Consider the following 18,808-nt stretch of genomic DNA (forward strand, 5'->3'; position numbering starts at 1 on the left):
ATAGGGTTAATAAGGTTCTAATTTGTATACTACTTCTAATGCATATTGATTACCCTTTTGCTATAAACATAATGCTTTTGTCTACATGACATGAGATTTTACTGAGTTACAATCAAACTTTAATTAAACTACTTTCTTATCATTGGTATATAAATAAGGTTTGCATAACTATATAGCTAATAAGTTATATTTCAACAGTTTATAAGTTTTAAGTTCTTTTGTTTATAAGGCAATAGTTTTTTTAAAACTATAATTTGACATTTGCTGTCTTGGCATCCACTCTTCTCCAATTTATTTACCATAAGTTTGACATGAATTATTTGGGTAAAACGTAATTTGCACAGCCTTCAGTCTTATTTGGTTACAGTAATTGCTAATAATTCTTTCTGATGTTCAGTGTTGTTATTTATAAAATAAAAAGAAAAAACTGTCATCCATCATGTGGCGTATTATATTACATTGTTTTTTGTAAAGAGAACTGTTAGTTTTATTTTCAGTTCAAGCTTGATTCCCACAGAAAACACATCAATAAGCTTAGATGAAGTTTTAGTGGCTCTTGTTGCATAGTTAGAATGCCAGAAAATTGTGATAGTTATGGAATGCTTTCTGCTTTTTGTATGTTGTTATTCAATGCAGTAGTACCATTAGTATAAAAAGTAGGGGTAAATGTCATTGACAGTGGACAGAAAAAAACCCTGTGTAAATCCCTTTTTCTTGCTTTTGATATGTATTCTGTATTTATTATTATAAAATTAACTGAAGTGTGAGGGTAGAAAAGATTTTTGTTAGTTATGTTTAAGTTAGGTGAAATTAATGTGATTAAACATTTTTATGAGCCACACTCACAAGTAACTTGTGCATAACATTATGTAACAAAATTTTTACTATTTCTTGTTCCTGGACAGAAAGTGTTATTTCCCAATTGCTTATGCCTAAAGTAAATGGAAAAGACCTATTTTTCTCCTCAAACTTTGTTTTGTGATGTAGGTGAGTATAACGAAAACATGATGGGAGACTATATTTGGGGGCTGATATGTGAAAGTGATTCACATTACATTTGCAAATTTCAAAAAACTTCTTACTTCTAAACATTTTTGTTCATTTTTGTATAGATACATGTAAATCTTGATTCATATGTTGTTTTATTCAGACCTTATGTAAATGAAAGTGCAGATTTGCCCGCTTTTACATATAAAATAGGTTAATATCTAAATTTCATTATCCAAGTCACAAAAGCAAAGTTTGAAGGAAATAATGGCCATTTTCTGTACTTTTACAACATTAGCAATTAAGAAATAACACATACTATCCCAGAACAAAATTTTGTTACATAGTGTTATTTAATAGCATAACGAGAGCTACATGTTCACTAGGTGACTTGTAATGGCAGGAATAACAGGCCTCAAAGGGTAAGAAAACAACAAAATTTTAGTATAACTAGATGTTATAAGTTTAAAACTTTAGTAGTTTCATGTTACAATTTGAAGTAATTTTAGAAAGTAAAAAAAGGATGAATTAGATTTATTTTCATTTGTTCTTTTCTTGGTGGTTGCAAGGTCAGTCAAATTAATTGGCCTTGTATAAAAGTGTGGTAGAGAATATAACAGATCAAAAAAAGGAAAGAGAAACATATGTATTTAGGTTTTAGGGATTATGCAAATAAAGTACAAGATTTTTGAGACAAAGAGAAGTATTTTTAATCTTAATGTGGAAATCACTTGACACTTGGGCTAGTATATAGAAATACTATCTATATTCACCTATAAATTTTTAGTAAAAAAAATGTGGAAATCACTTGACACTTGGGCTAGTATATAGAAATACTATATATATTCACCTATAAATTTTTAGTAAAAGTATTTCATTAAAAACCTGATTTTTAGTGTGCAAAAGACTTGTATCATTTACTAACTGTCTATTGAATACTATGAAAATATACAAAGTATATTGAAAATTATAGTGTGAAAACAATAATGAGTATAATATACTTATGAAGTTCATCGATCCAACTGTCTTCATAGCAGGAGAATTAAACCTAAAGCTTACTGCTTACCATGACTTTCTTTTATTGGTATACAACTTTTATTTCTGTGCGTAAGAGCTCTGTTAGTTAAGTTAGTACCCTTGCCCTGATGTTAAATATATTAAATTTTGTGCTTTCTAGTAATGTGAATTTTTTTTTTTTTTTTTTTATATTTCATGCAATTATTTTGTTGTTCTTTGGTATTTTTACCAAGTCATTTTTTTCTGGTACATGATTGTATGTATATATACATATATATATATATATATATACCATTTCTATATCATCATTGCAGACATTTGGTCTTGCATCCAAAAACCCATTGCTAAAGAACATCACAGACTACTTGATAGAAGAAGCAAGTGCTGAAGAAGAAGAACTGTTAGGAACATGTGGACAAGATGAGAGGCGTGATCAGGATGAAGGAGGTTCTACATTGGAGAGAGATGACACATTGATCAAGGTGAAACAGCCTGTGTAATGTAACCATAAATATAGGCTAAAGTAAAACTGAAGGTGTGTAGCCTACTAACAAGCATTAGGTTTAACTAGTTAATTGACTACAGGGTAAAATTTGTACTGGTGTTAACTATGGGTTAAGTGCAAATAAGTTAAAACAAGAGTGGTCTGAATAACTTTCTATTTGTGATGGAATTTCTTTCTACCATATTGTTTATCTTATGACAGTTGTACCTTCATTGTAAGCACTAGGTTGGTTCCATGTGGACATCCTTTTCTGTTCATGTCATTAAGTTTTTCCCAGTTACATTAAAAATGTAGTTAATACTACAAATTTTAATAAGATATGTTTTAAGTTTGTAATTTTATAAGGTAATATTTTAAAATCTCCACCTCCTTCTTTTTTAGTTTATATATTACCTCTTTGAGAAGTACAGAATGTAATGTAAATTACTCGGGCAAAACATAAATTTTAGTCTTTAATATTATTTGGTTACAGAGCCGTAAAATAGAAAATCAGACCACTCTTACCATGCTCGTCCATCACATCCTTTCTTTCAAAAGTTCCAATAGTTTTTTCTTGTGTTTAGTACTAATTATTTAAAGCCAATAGAAAACCAAAGTTTTAGTCTATCAGGTGAAGTATTATATTACATTTTATATTTTGTTCCCAGTTCAAACTTCCCATGGGAAACACAGTGATGAGCTTAGCTGACATTTTACCTGCTTTTATCATATAGTTAGAAAACCAGAAAAATGATCTGTTTTTATGTTATTATTTTGTATTCCTATTTAATTTAATAAAAATTTAGTGCAGTTCTATTATTGATATAAAAAAAATGTTTTGTCAGTGGCAAAAAAAAGAACCAACTAAGCATTACGTTTCTTGTTTTTCATTTGTATTCTTTATCTAACATAAACTGAAAAGTTTGTAAGTTTGATATTGTAGTTATTCTAATAATAAGACATAAAGAAGAAAAATGTTTTTCACAAGGTAGACTTTGTTATTTGATAGGGTAATGTGAGCTACATATATATGCAAAAACAGCTTGTTTGGGTTGAGAAAATATTTTACATAGAAGAGCGAACAACATTTCGACCTTCTTCGGTCATCGTCAGGTTCACAAAGAAAGAGGTAACTGACCGGAAGCTGACCACATGTTTGGAAGGGGTTGTGTAACTGAGTGTCGGAATGTAGAGGGCGGTGTTAGATGTTTGAATATATAATTTTATTTATTTTATTATATTAATATAGGTATAAAGGTGTTCCTTTATATTGGTTTATTTTGGGATTAAGTTGTTGTATAAATAAGGCTTCTTTAATTTTGCGTTTGTTTATGTTTGTTTCTTTATTTAGTATTTGAGTGTTTTCTATGGTTGTGTTTATTTGACTTGCAGTGTTCAAAAACGTGTGAAGGTAACTTTTTATGTTCTTTGAATCTGGTTTCCATTTTTCTACTTGTTTCTCCAATATAGAAGTTGTGGCAGTTATCACATTGTATTTTATAAATAATGTTGGTGTGGTGTTTGTCAGTGTAATTTTTACATAATATAGACCTCAAAACTGCCAGAAGGAAGAAAAACTTATAATATGAAATTCACTTTGTGCTCTGAATTATTCCTTATATTAACAGAAAAATTTGTAAAGAAAATACTACATTTAAAATTCAGATTTATTTGTCTGCAAAAGACTGAAAGCTTGCAAACTTTTGTGAAGGTACACAAAACATATTAGAAGTTATAGTATTGAAAATATAATGGTCAGTTTGAGGTCATGAACTGAGCCAGTTTGACTAAGCCTGTAATGAGAGCATTAAAGAACCTCAAACTGATTCACTCTGAATCTGGCATAGTAGGTAGTTAGGCTACTCATTTTGCATTCTGAGGGTTGCAGGTTCAAATCCCTGTCCCACCAAACATGATCACCCTTTCACCTGTGATAGCATTATAATGTGACAGTAGATCTCACTATTAATTCACTATTCAAGAGTTGTCAATGGGTGGTGGTAAGTAGCTGTCTTCCCTTTAGTCTTTCACTTCTAAATTAGGGATGGTCCACTTTGGAATTGGATTGTAAAAAACTTATTTTTTTGTTAAATAATGATATATTTTTAGTTGAGAATTTCTGTTTAAGCAAGTCCTGAGAAGCTTATTTGATTCCATTTGTTTCAGGTATTGGATCGATTGCTGCTCTACTTGAGAGTGGTTCACTCAATGGATTACTATAATCACAGTGAGTATCCTAGTGAAGATGAAATGCCCAACAGATGTGGAATCATGCATGCTAGGGGCTCACCACCTTCCAGTAAAGTCACACAACAAGAAAGTATGCACATTATTTTTTAATTACTGTATGCAATTTGTATCTTGGATGATTGCTCTTACTCTCTATACAATGTGAATTTTTAACTGCATTCGTAAAAAAAAGCATGTTTGGTTATAGACGTGCAGTAGTTGCTTGAACAGGAACTATAGTTTTGCACAAAGTATCTTAAAAATCTTTTGTTAAATAAGAACAAAAACTCACTAGATATAAGTAGTTTAATGTTGACTTGAGGAGAAAAAAACTTTTGAAATGTGCCATTATTTATTGTACTCCAAGTTTCATAGATTATTGTTCAAAACTGTAAAGACATCTTTTTGATTATTCAGTTCCTGTTGTAAATATTTATTGATAATGGCATTGTTTCTGAAATTAAGAAATATTTTGTTAAGTTAGAAACATTGCATGATGAATAATTTAAACAACAAATTCTTATTTAATTTCAGTTACTGAATACATTAACAGCTTTGAACAAAGAATAACACCATATCTTCAACCTACTGTTAAAATTTCTGATGAGGAATCTGCAAAATTAGGCAAAAAAGACCCAGAAGCGTATCCTTTTCTTGTTCAACAATATTAAGAACCTTATGTGCAGTAGTAATTTATTCAATAAGTTTCAAATGATATTTTGGCTATTAAAGTATGCACTAATGCTTTTATTATTATTATGTTTACTCATTTGAGTTTTACTTCAACACAATTTTTAGTTAACTGTTAAAAAATGTCACATGCAAAGGAACATGTGACAATGGGCAGAGATTTTTTTTTCATTTGTTGCACATTCATGTTTCGTAGATTTTATTCACACAACACATGAATAGATTAAGTACTATTTTTGTTTTCTCACTTTCTACTACATTAGAAGAACATCTTATATCCATGATCTTCTATTATATTAAAGGATAGGAACAGAACTGACATCATTCAAGAGTTTGTGAAGTAAAGTTTTTTTCTTGATTAGTTTCTATCAGTGAAGTTGAGAAGTTTGTACAGTCTAACACTCAAGAACTTGCTAAGGACAAATGGCTCTGCCCATTGTCAGGGAAGAAGTTTAAAGGCCCAGAGTTTGTGCGTAAGCACATATTTAACAAACATGCTGAGAAAGTGGATGAAGTAAGGAGAGAAGTAAGTCAGACACAGAAAGTATTTGAAGTTTGCAAATTCCTATAGTTTAAAAATAGATCATAGGTTTACTAATACAGACTTTTATTTCAGTTACTCTATTTTATAGGGATAAGATGATTTTACTGTGTAAAGGCTTTTTTAATCAGCTGATAAATGGTATTTCTACCCTTTGGAACCAAGTTATCATTTTTAGTGGGGCAAATTACAATAGTAAGATTTTAAAAATCTGTCTGATCTGTTGCATCTTATTATCTTTGAAAGGAAATTGTAATTTAGTTGCTCAGGTTGCAGACTATTTTTTTTATGTGTATGTTATAAAATATCTAAGAGATATGGCTGAAACTGCTAAACTAAACCTATTTGTGATTTTTGCTCATTGATGGTCACCATTCTATATGCACAGATACTATTTGTTAGGGTACAAAACAATGCCTGGAATTTTTAGGCTTTGTACAAGTGTATTGTCTACTTTCAGCTCATGTATATATTTATTTATTAATATTTACAGGTTTCAAAGCTAATAAAATATATTTGTAATATCACTCCCTTTATTTCTTACATGAATTACACATTTTTTAAACTTTTGGTTAGTACGTCATGAAGCTGTCTCATGTGTATGCTTTGAAATATAAGTTCCTTGTAAATTATTATATGATATGGGAAAGGTAATAAATTAACTGAATTGGTTTTGGGGCATATTTATTTGTTCTGTTGTAATATTTGTTATTGCTGTTTATTCTCGGTGTACTAAAATTATCACCATTTCAATTGAAATGTTGAGACTGAAATAAAAAGAAAGGTCAGTACTCAAAGTCCACTATGAAAGCAGAGGTTTCAGCATGGGAAGTAGAAACAGCTGTAAATAGTTTCTAAAAGGACAAGAGAGAGAGAATTTTACACATAAGATACAGTGATATAATTACTATCTTATTATATTAGTTTTTATGCATAAGATAATATTTGATTACAACAGTTTCTTTCAACAATGTGATCTAGGACATGACATCATTAAACCTGTGTGATAACATTTTTTTAAATCATGGGTCACCAGTGTGTGAAAGGATTGCAAACAGATGTTAAAAATGGATAGTAAGTAGTCAGTGATGACGAGAAACCCACTTGTTGAGAAATTTATATGCAAAAACGGCTCGTTTGGGCTGAGAAAACACTTTTACATAGAAGAGCGAACAACGTTCGACCTTTGAAACCTTTCGGTCGAAACGTTGTTCGCTCTTCTATGTAAAAGTGTTTTCTCAGCCCAAACGAGCCGTTTTTGCATAAAAAAGGATAGTAAGTAGGTCATTCTGTAGTATATATGTATTTAGTAAACTAGAGATTTTGCACCAAAGGTATTTAACAAGTTGCAATTGTCCATCTGTTTATAGATGGTTCCTGGGCCAAATAAAGGTTATTAAAAATTGTTGCATAAATATTGTTGTGAGTAGATTATATAGCTTTCTGGTCAGCCTAATACAAAATGGTATATACTAGCTTGGCTGTGCTACATAGCATTTTTTTATTTCACCTCAATCTCTTAAGTTTATATTTCAGAATGTCCCATGATTTGTTATGCTGTATGTTTCAGATATGGTAATGTTTAAAGAGTTATTAAGATGACAAGTATAATGCCTCTGGACTGGAAAAGGCTAATTAAGTTTGTGATTAAATGTATTATAACAAGAATTATGGTATGTACAGAATGTTGTCATTACAATGTTGTTTAGTTTGGTTTACAATTTCCTCTTCAGGTGGAATATTTCAACAATTACCTTTTAGATATCAAGCGACCCCAGCTTCCTGAACACCCGTCCAATAGGCCCAGTGGAGGGGGTAATCGGGGAGAAGGCCATGGAGGACCATATCATGGTGGAGGATATCCTGGTCCTCCCCCTTTTGGTGGCTATGGTGGTCCCAGGGGCCCTGGCTTTCATGGTAAGATTTGAAATGTTTAGTGTGTGTATAGATACATACATACTGAATGAATAAATTCAGAGATCAGATTAAGACTCTTTATTGTGTTATCATATTAGATCTTTACCAGTTTCAAAAGTTACTGATATTGCATGTCTAGTGTCTAAACATTTTTCGTATGACTGGTCATTGTAATTCAGTGATGAACATAAATGAATACAATTCAACACTAATTCTCTTTTAAACTGAGGAATGTTTGAATTGACCTTTTCTGAAAGGTATTTAATGTAATTTGCAAAGAAGAATGTTCTAACTTTCACATCTTTGCAACTTCCAGAAGTTTCACCTGACAACAAAACATTGATTTTTTTTTGCCCATCTCAAAGTTATAAATGTATATTTGAAAGATACTGTAATTTCCTGGAAGTATAGCAATCCATATCTTGATTATCAAGTAATTTTCCTTCTTATTTTATTACTACAGCTTCTTGTTTTCACTCTTATAATGCCACACATTTCTAAGCTTCATAATCATTCAGAGCATATGGTATCTCGGAATGGGTTTCTCATCATCAAGAATTATTAAGATTAGCTTTCAAAATAGCTCTAATAAACATTTAAAACAATTATATAGGGCAGGTTGAAAAAAAAAATTTGGCATATAATAAAGTGATTTGTGGTTTCTTGAAATACTGAATGGAAATAACAGTAAACTCAAAATATTCTTGAAAAGAATATGTAATTATTAGAAATAAATTGATCTTAATCAAGAATACTGTTGGCAAAACTCATGATATCTAGCCTGGCAAAGGTAAATGTGGTGTTAATTTGAAAGATAAAATTGTAAGCCATCAATAAATCTGTCAGTGTTTACCATGGTTTGAACTGGAAACCAGTGATTATTAGTTGTATTGAAGTTGACTGCAGATATTTCATTTTCAAATATAACATTCTGATCAAGTTTTAAAAAATATTGTAAGACAGGAAATATTTTTAAAGTTTTTGGGAACTTAACAGCCTACAAAATTATAAAAGTACTGAATCAAATTGTGTGAATTTTTGTCACCTGAATTAAGATACTATTTAGTAAGCTTTATGCAATATGGTGGTATATTTTCACTGTGAGAAGGAAAAAGTCTGATGGCATTACCAGCAATGCCCCTCCAATCCAGGAAGGGTTAAAGAGAACACTTGGAATCACTGAATATATTTTATACTCTAGGTGGTTATGGTGGGCCTGGCTTTGGAGGAAGAAGTGGTTACTCTGAAATGTATAGACATTCTGGAGGCTTCAAGAGAAACTATGGACGGTAAGTTCTGATGATAGAAGTGTAAGAAGTGCAAGCAACACAACCAAGTTAAATGCTAATAAAACATACAATACATAGTATTTTATATATATATACATGTAATATTAAAATAATAAAATTGTTTTATTTGTGTGGCTAAATAAAAGTGGTAGAAAGAAATTTTTACCAAATCTGAGAATCAACAAAGTTTAGCCTTTGTCACAAGGATTTTTTGACCAAATATAATAAAATTGTCTGAAGTAAAAATTGTACACACTTACATTATTGATTCAGGTCTTTGGATTCATTTTATTAATTTTGTTTTTTATTTTTAGTGTCAAGCCTTTAGATTTATAATTTTTAATAATCAGTAAGACTAGGCAAGACCATCTTCTGCTTGATTCTCTTTCAGTGGACAGTCTGATCCCAGGGAAGTTGTTGGCTATCATGATCTGGACGCTCCTCCTGACCTGGAAATATTCTAAAAAATCTCCATTACACAAAGCTCGAGTGGTCCAAGTGTTATTTTTCTCAACATCCAACTATTTATATGACCAGCCATCAATGAGCTACTTCATGATGTATAAATTATTACACTGCATTTTTTATTGGTTGTAGTTTAATAAAACGTTCGTCCTTTTTCATGACATGTTTTTTCATGTGTGTAGTAACATGCACACTTACATGTGTGGAGTGAAGGAATTGATTCCAATACATTTCTCCATCTTTGCAGAAGAAGTCCTCGCTCAGAACCAAGAAAAATCATCACATACAGAGACCTTGATGCACCAACAGATGCTGACAACTTGTAGTGATTGATTGATATCTTAATTCATTTATTATACTCATTTCTTTGCTTTTTAATAAAAATCATCAGAACCATCACCAAATAGCACAGACATCCCACTGAACTTGTTTTATAAAGGTATTAAAATTGTTTAGATAACCACTGTGATATATTTTTATTTTGGTACTGCAACCACACAACCGAGTATTTATGAAATGACCAACTTCAGATATTTAATGAAATAATTAAAATACACATCTTTAAAAATGAAAGATTAAAGACTTCTAGTACATGGAGAAATTTAGTTAATTGGAGTAATATTACACATGATCCAGTTTTAATAATATTTACTTGTAATTAAAATTTGTGTAGTATATTTGAAATCTTTTGAACTAAAGAAATTCCTAACTTTTAAAACAAAATTACAAAAAATGAACACTATTTTTTGACACATTCTCCCAAGGGGTGGAATCAGGTTTTTAAAACTGGCAGGATGTAAACCAGTCGTGTTGTGAAGTACCTTTCACCTCCTGTGTAAAAAGATACTTTAAGTATGGAGTAAATCACTATTGTTTAAGTTGTTAGCCAAAACACAATATTACTACAAACTTACTTAAAACCTGTTCGAAGTTTAGTTGTAGTATTAAGATAGGTAACAAGTTTCCTTTTCTTTTTGCTAGATGGAGGGGGTGGTATGAAAAGAAAGACAGTGTTCATGCTAAATACTTTATTTACATGCCCTGCAGTGCACTTACCCCACCATCAGGGGGCAATGGACTACTTGTAAGATTTTCTTTGTGACTGACTAATTATACATGTACAATTATAACTCACAGTTCAAACACATTTTGTGCAAATGTAGCATAAAACTGTTGTTCATTACTTACTGACTACAGTTGAAAAAACAAAAATATTTCATGGCTGGAGTTTTATGTTCCAGTTTTAATGAATATTAAAATAAAGAACAACATATGGACAGTTCTGTTTGTGAGAGTACTCTAAAACTTGATGAAAAATTTAACTGGGTGAAGATAGCTCTGGGGTAACAAACTAAACCCTTCACAAATATTTCATGTTGAGACTATAAAACTAAATTAGAAGCTTTAAGTTAAGCACTGAAAAAAATATATTTAGATCATTGTTATACTGCACAAAGGAAAGCTACTAAATATACTTCTGTTTAAAAGCACTATCAACATACAAAAAATTGTTTTAAGGGAAAAACACATGAAAAACTGTTTTGACAAACATTGTTTTATTTACAGATAAATCAACACCAATCTGATAAAGGTGGTTGAATTATGAATTTAACATTTTTCTCTCTCAATCAAGTTTTAACAAATCCTTACAACAGCTTCAAAATCATGCAGCAAGATTTATGAACTTAATTTCAAAAATTGGACCAACATTGATTCATCATTCAAAAAAATTTAACCAATATGCATCAAGTAATATAACTTATTTAAAATCAATATATTATCTGAACTCAAGTTTGTTCTGCCACAAGACATTTTTCATTAACACAACACTATTTAAGACTTCTCACAGTAGTAGTACCTTAGTCCCTTTAGTGGATAGTCCAAAACAGCATAAAAACTAAGATTTCATATGATATTTTAAATACAGGAATTTGCTCATGGATGTGAAGACTTCTTTAGCTTCAGCCATACTGCAACTTGAAAAACCTAAATGAACTAGCTCAATTTGTTAAAATCTAGTTATATTTTAATATTTCTTGTAAATTTATACCAACTCTATTTAAACTTCAAATATGTGTGTCTGTAGAGTTACTAATTGTGCTAATTTATTGTATCTTTAACTATATATACATAGTATCTTAGTTAAAGCACAAAAACTGTTTGGTAATTTGTAGCTGCTAGAAAAGTTTCATATTTTTCTGATCAGACTTCATAGGTCCAACATTTGTACATTAAATTACTTTGTATTTGTGTGAGCAATTCTTTATATTGGCTCAAAATGGATAATGTTATAACAATAAAACAATTGGTATTAAGAAAAACAGAAAAAAAAACAATCAGGAAAAAATTGAATTATTCTAGTTGATGGAACTTTTGTAGTTGAAAACAATACAACTATGCATTTTGTAACTGTAAATTACAAATTCAGGTCATATTAAAACAAGATGCTTGAAACTCATTTTTATTTTATTTTTTTAAAGAATTAAAACTGTTACAGCACTAATTGATAGTATAATACTTCATCACATGGATTGAACAACATTTAATAACAAATGCTAAAGCAAACTAATCACAAAAACAGTTTTTAATGACTTCTAGGAAAAAACCTTCAGATTGACAATCTGAAAAATTAATATTGAAGAAATGCATTTATTTTTGTGGTGTTTTCAATCTTTCCTTCAGCATTAAAATCCTTATAGATGTTTTCAGAGTTACATGATCAGAAATATTATTCTAATTGGAAAAACAAAATCAATAAAACATTGACATATATATCACATTTCATTTGCTAAGCTATCACCATATGATCAGTATGGAATGTTTTCTCAATACAACATTTAATACTTTGGTAAAATGCAGCATCCCAAAGACCTATTTCAATAAACATGTTTAAGAAGGTTGAAAATATACATTATAATAAAATATTGAACCAAGCTCTGTTGGTTTATATTTTAACAACTAAAAAATTATGGGCAAAAAGTTTACACAAACAGCTATCACTGCACTATGTTATAGTTTTAAGATGCTTTAAAGACATCCAGTCCTTTTAAATTTATTGTAACAAATGATAATCATATTTTCCCCATGTTAACAGTGTTGTACACAACCATTAAGGAAACTCCTTTATGAGGTTAGGTAGGCTGCCCTCACTATTTTAATTGTTGAAAATATGAACAATAATGTCTGCAAGTAATAGTTAAAATAAATTCATATGTTTAGAAGCAGCTGGTAGCTCTTACTACACAAATGTGGAGTGGAATTATATCGGCATTTTCTTTTGTGAAGATCCTGACTGGGAGGTTAACAATCTCTCAGTCATTGTTCTTGCATACAGAAGTCGTGAAGCAAGTTCCTGAGAACATCCAAAGTCTTCAATAAGTTTCAACCGAAAAGTGCGGAACTCCTTTCCATTAATATACGTAACAGCTCCCATTAGAGGGCAAAGAATAATTTTGGTGTGATCTTGAAAGAAATTTATCTGAAAAGTACAGAAAAATATAATTTTGTTAACAGTACATTTACAGGCCAGAATTTTGCATAACCTCATTTTTCGTGTCATTCTAAATCATTTGTTTATTGATTAACATTTTTTATTAAAACCTGATTTGACAAAAGTGGGCAACTGCCACACCATTTGTGAAAACTGGATTCTTGGCTGGCCACAAAAGGGATATTTGACAGTGAGTGAAAAACTGTACTGATCTTGTATTGATAAAACAACTTTAATAAGGAAAAGGAAGAAAATCACTTCTAAGTTCATATGTGCACTAGTAATAAATGCTCTTGGTGCCCGTGTGGATGCAACAGTTTAAACCAAGAGGTCAAAATGGCACAAAAAGCAGGTAGGAAACAGGTACAGTGAAATTAAAGGCACAAAGAAGAATTAACTATGTTATTTCTTTGGAGAGTGATGAAGATGAAATGTCAAGCAATACTTCTGAGGATCACTTGGATTTCATAACACCAAAGAAATGACAAATCATCCAAAAACTCAAGTGTGAAAACAAAACATTGTCATAGTACCCTAACAGGGTGCAGGAACAATGTTTATTCAATTCAGCAGTTCTTTAGTATCAACTCCACAGCAACATTAAACTTACCAAATGAAGAAGTTCAATGGAAGATGTCACGTTTCAGCACTCTTGATAAGAACAATCAATTACTTGAATTCTGCATGATTGTATTGAGGATTCTAAACACCATGTTACTCCCAGGTGATCTTATGAACGTGATTGGAAATGACATTTGTAAGAAAACTAATAATACAAAACTATTCTCATCTGCCAATGATGTGTAACAAGCTCTGGCAGAGAAAAAGTTATACTTGCATTGCTATGTTAGTTGATGACATTTAGAGAGACTGAAGACTGGAGAATAAGCTTTTAAAATAGCTAGATGGTACTTTCATCTACTGAAGTGTGCCAGTTTCAGTTATAACCCACAGTATCATATCTCCAGCATTACTGTAAGCAAGCAGCAGTGAAAGTGATATAGTTCACCTTAAGCCCAATCAACCTGAAAGCTTTATCTTGAGTAACAAAAGGTTGAAATGGATGGTAAGACAATTGGTTTCACTCACGTTACTCGTCAGAAAATAACTATGTTTATCATGACTATTTGAAATGGTTCCCAAATGTAGCAGATAGGATATCAAATGGCTCTTTCATAAAAGTAGTTTCTGCAGTAACATTATTTGACTAGAAGATGCAAAAAGCTTATGACTACACAGCTGGTATATTGTTATATGATAATATTGGTGATTTGGAATGCACTGTCAATCATATTCAAGAGGATGCTGTAAAGTAAATATCCTGCAAAATGCTAACAAGACTTGAACATTTCTTAAAAGTATGATTTTGAAGTTCACATTGCAGTCACAACATCTAAGTGCACTTAGTTATGCAGCTTCTGAAACAAGTGCTGCTACTGTCAATGACTGTCAGAAATTCATTATTTGCTGAAGCATGCCCCTTCAGACATTCATGGACTACTGAAGGATTGTGCACACAGTCAAATTGGTTTTGGCTTTTCATATTCAAGTGGAGTATTAATGTCAGAGGATTCAATCAATTTATGATAACCTTGCACCTTTTGAAGAGCTTATGGTCATGAACTACATAATAAAGTACAAACCCAAGTATTTCTGGGAGAAAACTATCAAACAATATGGAATAAGAGGGCTGAGTTGGCACAGAACCATGATGTATATTTTCCCTTTTTGTAGATGGCTCAGATAGACCTTTCATGATTTCATAACATGATCATTTTTCTGGTGGTAATTCACAGTAGGACTGTATCACTGTTTAGAGGTATCTTGATGCAAATGAAAAAAGGATCATCTGAATATTAAGATGCTGTACATTCAAGCAGACAGTGCAAAGTACTATCAGAATGGATCACTAATATTTGGAATGTTTCTGTTAATTCACTAGAGTAATTGGTTTTGAATTTTAATAATTTATGGATACTGATGTACAAGACAAAAAGAATGCATTGATACACATTTTGCCATTACAATGCATCATGTGTTGAAATATGTCAATATGGGGAACAATATAATCTCTCCAAGGGAATACTGCACAGTGCTTCAGCACAATGGTAGACTAGCAAATACTGTGGTGTCTTTGTTCACACTTGATCATGAAAACGTTTGAGCTTCAGGTTGAATACAAAGAAGTTTTCAGTTCTTTAAGTTTTCTTGATGCAATGAGATGCTGTTTGATGGAGCTGAACTTTGTATTTATGAGTATTCTTTTATAGTTGATTTGAAGGACCCATTTCATCCACTGTAGATGTGGATGATCAAGATGAAAATGCAGATGATGAAAATTATGTTACTGACAAACAAAACGAACCACAGCTGATGAGTGGTAGCAATCATTGTGAGCTACAAGGATCTATGACAAAATGTACATTCACAACACATGCACTGAGGTACATACAATGCAACAGCAAAACATCACGATCTCCACTGGAAGCAATAAGTGAGATTGTTGAAAATGAGAATGAATGCAGCATATGTCAGTGCACATTCCAAACAGTGAGAAAAAAAAATTGTGTTGTGGTGGTAGAGTGAAGAATGACTTACATCATTCACTGAAATATGCAAAGAATCTCACTGAACACGGTCATGCGGATCTCACTGATACTATAAAATAAGATAAGCAAATTATTCTAAACTGGATTACAACGACATCAATTTCAACCTAGAATAAATCTCATATGGTTTTGTCTATAGAGTAAAAAACAAAGTTCATACTGACAAGATGTTTATGAGAGGAATTAATGACAAGCATAACAAAATTAAACCAGAAAGAATGCTTGAAGAGCTACAATGGAAACACCCTGGTCAACTGGAGTCGATAAGTGATACCAAGATTAGAATGAGAATTACATCTTTGGCAGCAAAGTACAAGAAGCATGTTGCACTGCAGTTGTAACCCAGAGGTATTCAGAAGCCATATTGAATGATCATTACTGAAATTCTTGGGAGATTCAATTAATTACTCAATTACACCTGTTCAAAAAGAATAGTACTATTGGTAAGATGATGAAAATTATTCCATTGATGCCAAGGTCAAGGCATTCACATCTTCACCAAAAACAAAGAACAAATACACAAATAAATAGCTATGAACACAACAAACTAAACTACACTTGATCTTACTGATGACAAGAAACCCACTTGAAGTAAAAATGTATTCTTAATCTGACTGGTATGTGTATTAGCACTTTGGTTAAAATAAAGTACAGAACAATATTTCCACCTTAATAGAGCATCTTCAGGTTAACAAAGAGAGACCTAAGAAGGTTGGAACGTTGTTCTATACTTTAATTAAAGTGCTAATACCCATACCAGATGTCTTGAGAATACACTTGATCTTAGCCAAGATACCGAGAAAGTCAGTCAACAACACAGGTACATCTTCTAAGGTGGACATTCACCAAAACGACTAAGTTTACTGCTACATACTATGGGAGTCATAAACTTGCAATAGGGTCACTACATTTGCAAGTTTTTACTTAAAACTCTGTGTGGAATTTTAGTTACAACTGAAAACACTAAAAATGGGGTTTTAGCTTATTCCAGAATGATTTTATACATTAAGGTCTGCCATAGAGCCCAAATCCTGGGTGCCAAGCCTGTCAAATATATAATATTATATTATATATATTTTATTAGTTTAAATTAGAGACCTTAATATGTGCTCATCATTTATCAAAATGTACAACTATATTTGCTGGTAACAGCACATCCTACTGCTACATGCTAATTTTTGTGATATCTATATTAGAACACAATTTTCATATTCTAAACTTCCTGCAATAACAAAATAGTAAAAAGAAAAATTTAGAACATTAAATTAATGATGAAAAAAAGAAGTTTCTTAAATTTTCCAGTAAAATATTAGTAGGTACTGTCTTAAAAATGATTGACCTGCCAGCTATTACAAGAAAACCATTTCATGCAAAATTGTGTAGTGATGTATGTTGATCTTAAAATATTGTTTCAAATAACTGTACTTACTTTCAAATTTGAATTAGAAAAATTTTATTTTACTTAAAGTATATTTTTATCCCATATTCACAGATGGGGCTCAAAGTGCACATGCCATGATCTTTAACATGGTATTACACATTCGATTTCAGGGTCACCTTGCAAGTATAGTGACAGGTTTGGTACTGGAGACTACATAACAGATAAAGTATACAGGGAGGCTAAAAAAAACTGTACTTATGCATTTTGTAGGTTCTAAAGGTTAAGCAACTCAATTTGTATGATGAACAAAAGTATTTTACACATGACTATCACCTTGTACTTTAACTTTCAGAGCATGAGTCAGACTGATGTCATCAATTCAGATATTTTGGGTACAACTACTTTTGTAAAACATCAGATCTTTATGTCCAACAGACTTATACATTTAACTAAAAGCTTACCATATCTTGTATAGTAGATTTGGAATTACAGTCAACATTCCTTCTCCAAGATGGGGTCAGTTTAATGAACTACCCTCATGGAGATTCAGTTCAAAGACATTTTACTTAAGAATGGAAAATTTACTGTTAAAATAAATTATTTTCTTACAACTCATGCCTACTAATTTTTATAATTTTTGACAAGTAAAGAAACCATTAAGCTAAGATGGGACAATAATATGAAGAAAAATTCAGGTTAATCTTTTCACTGTGTCTATATGCTTAAGTTATTTCTTTTCTTGTATATATTTATATAATAACAATGAAAAAGAAGAGTGTACCTGTAGGGTTCCATTTGTCAGATGAAGGACAATTGCACTCCTTGTGCGAAACCAAGACCGTAGGTATGGAAGCCGAATTAGTTCGTCTCCTTCTCTTGGAACAATACTCTCTCCAGCCTTCAAGAGGTGCTCATTCATGTAGTTGCAGAAATATTTCAAAAGTGTTATTTTCTTGTTTAATGTTTCAGGATATTTTTGGAGGTTGTAGTAACCTTCTTGTCCATCTCTTTCAATGTACTGAACATTACTGTTTAAAATAAATGTTGTTTTGTAGGAATATCTCAAACTCTATATCTGATGTTAAAACACTAAACTTTCAAACATAAAAATATGTAAAAACTATAACAGTCTTATTATATTTAATTACCTTAAAAGTAATAAGTCAGAAACAAAATATTTGGAAATTAGGTTTTCCCAAATAAGCACTTGCATATTGACATACCCTAATTCCAACAAAATATTTTTAATTAGTGTAATAATATTAATCCTACGTTCAGTGTTTAAAACAATGCATAAAACAAAAAACCTGATACAATATGTATGAGACCAAAGTAGTTTTTCAGCATTAATAAACAAAAACTTCATTATAAGGTTTACAAGTTCTTTGTTACTCAGTGTGTTAGGTAAACAAACTTACAGTTCGTCAGCTAGTAGAATGATTCGAGTAGAATCATTAAAAAGGACTCCTACGCTATTATCACTGAGTTGGTAACCTAGTCCATACTTGTCTGTATAGTCCACCCACTTACTGACCCAGAAGATGGGAATAGCAGCAGGGTCTAATGCTTCATCTAAACAATAAAAATAAAAAACTAACACTTCACAACAGTTAAAAAAATCCACAAAGAAGCACATTTAATGCCTTCCTAAAAACAAAGGCCACATCATGGAGTATACATGTGAACTTGAGATTACTAATTTCATGAAG

The 18,808-nt window shown here is 31.2% G+C and overlaps 2 protein-coding genes across 16 annotated transcripts in view; one reads left to right on the forward strand and one right to left on the reverse strand.

Moving 5' to 3' along the window:
• Positions 1-10,079, forward strand: part of Ars2 (arsenic resistance protein 2) — a 50,984-nt gene extending 40,905 nt beyond the window's left edge. For 12 of the 13 annotated variants that reach the window (XM_076498878.1, XM_076498879.1, XM_076498882.1 and 9 more), the window contains 7 exons: positions 2,319-2,486; positions 4,655-4,808; positions 5,252-5,360; positions 5,780-5,933; positions 7,682-7,865; positions 9,067-9,154; positions 9,867-10,079. In XM_076498878.1, coding sequence (XP_076354993.1) covers positions 2,319-2,486; positions 4,655-4,808; positions 5,252-5,360; positions 5,780-5,933; positions 7,682-7,865; positions 9,067-9,154; positions 9,867-9,945 — 936 coding nt within the window. In that variant the 3' untranslated portion in view covers positions 9,946-10,079. Of the gene's footprint in view, positions 1-2,318; positions 2,487-4,654; positions 4,809-5,251; positions 5,361-5,779; positions 5,934-7,681; positions 7,866-9,066; positions 9,155-9,545 lie in introns of all 13 variants that reach the window. The other variant, XM_076498881.1, reaches the window with a different exon arrangement.
• Positions 10,080-11,158: 1,079 nt separating this feature from the next.
• Positions 11,159-18,808, reverse strand: part of LOC143249298 (serine/threonine-protein kinase PLK1-like) — an 87,393-nt gene continuing 79,743 nt past the window's right edge. For all 3 annotated transcript variants that reach the window (XM_076498893.1, XM_076498894.1, XM_076498892.1), the window contains 3 exons: positions 18,518-18,671; positions 17,881-18,127; positions 11,159-13,097 (listed from right to left, as the gene is read on the reverse strand). In XM_076498893.1, coding sequence (XP_076355008.1) covers positions 12,879-13,097; positions 17,881-18,127; positions 18,518-18,671 — 620 coding nt within the window. In that variant the 3' untranslated portion in view covers positions 11,159-12,878. The remainder of the gene's footprint in view (positions 13,098-17,880; positions 18,128-18,517; positions 18,672-18,808) is intronic.

This window comes from Tachypleus tridentatus, chromosome 4 (assembly GCF_004210375.1).
Source record: "Tachypleus tridentatus isolate NWPU-2018 chromosome 4, ASM421037v1, whole genome shotgun sequence".
NCBI lineage: Eukaryota > Metazoa > Arthropoda > Merostomata > Xiphosura > Limulidae > Tachypleus > Tachypleus tridentatus.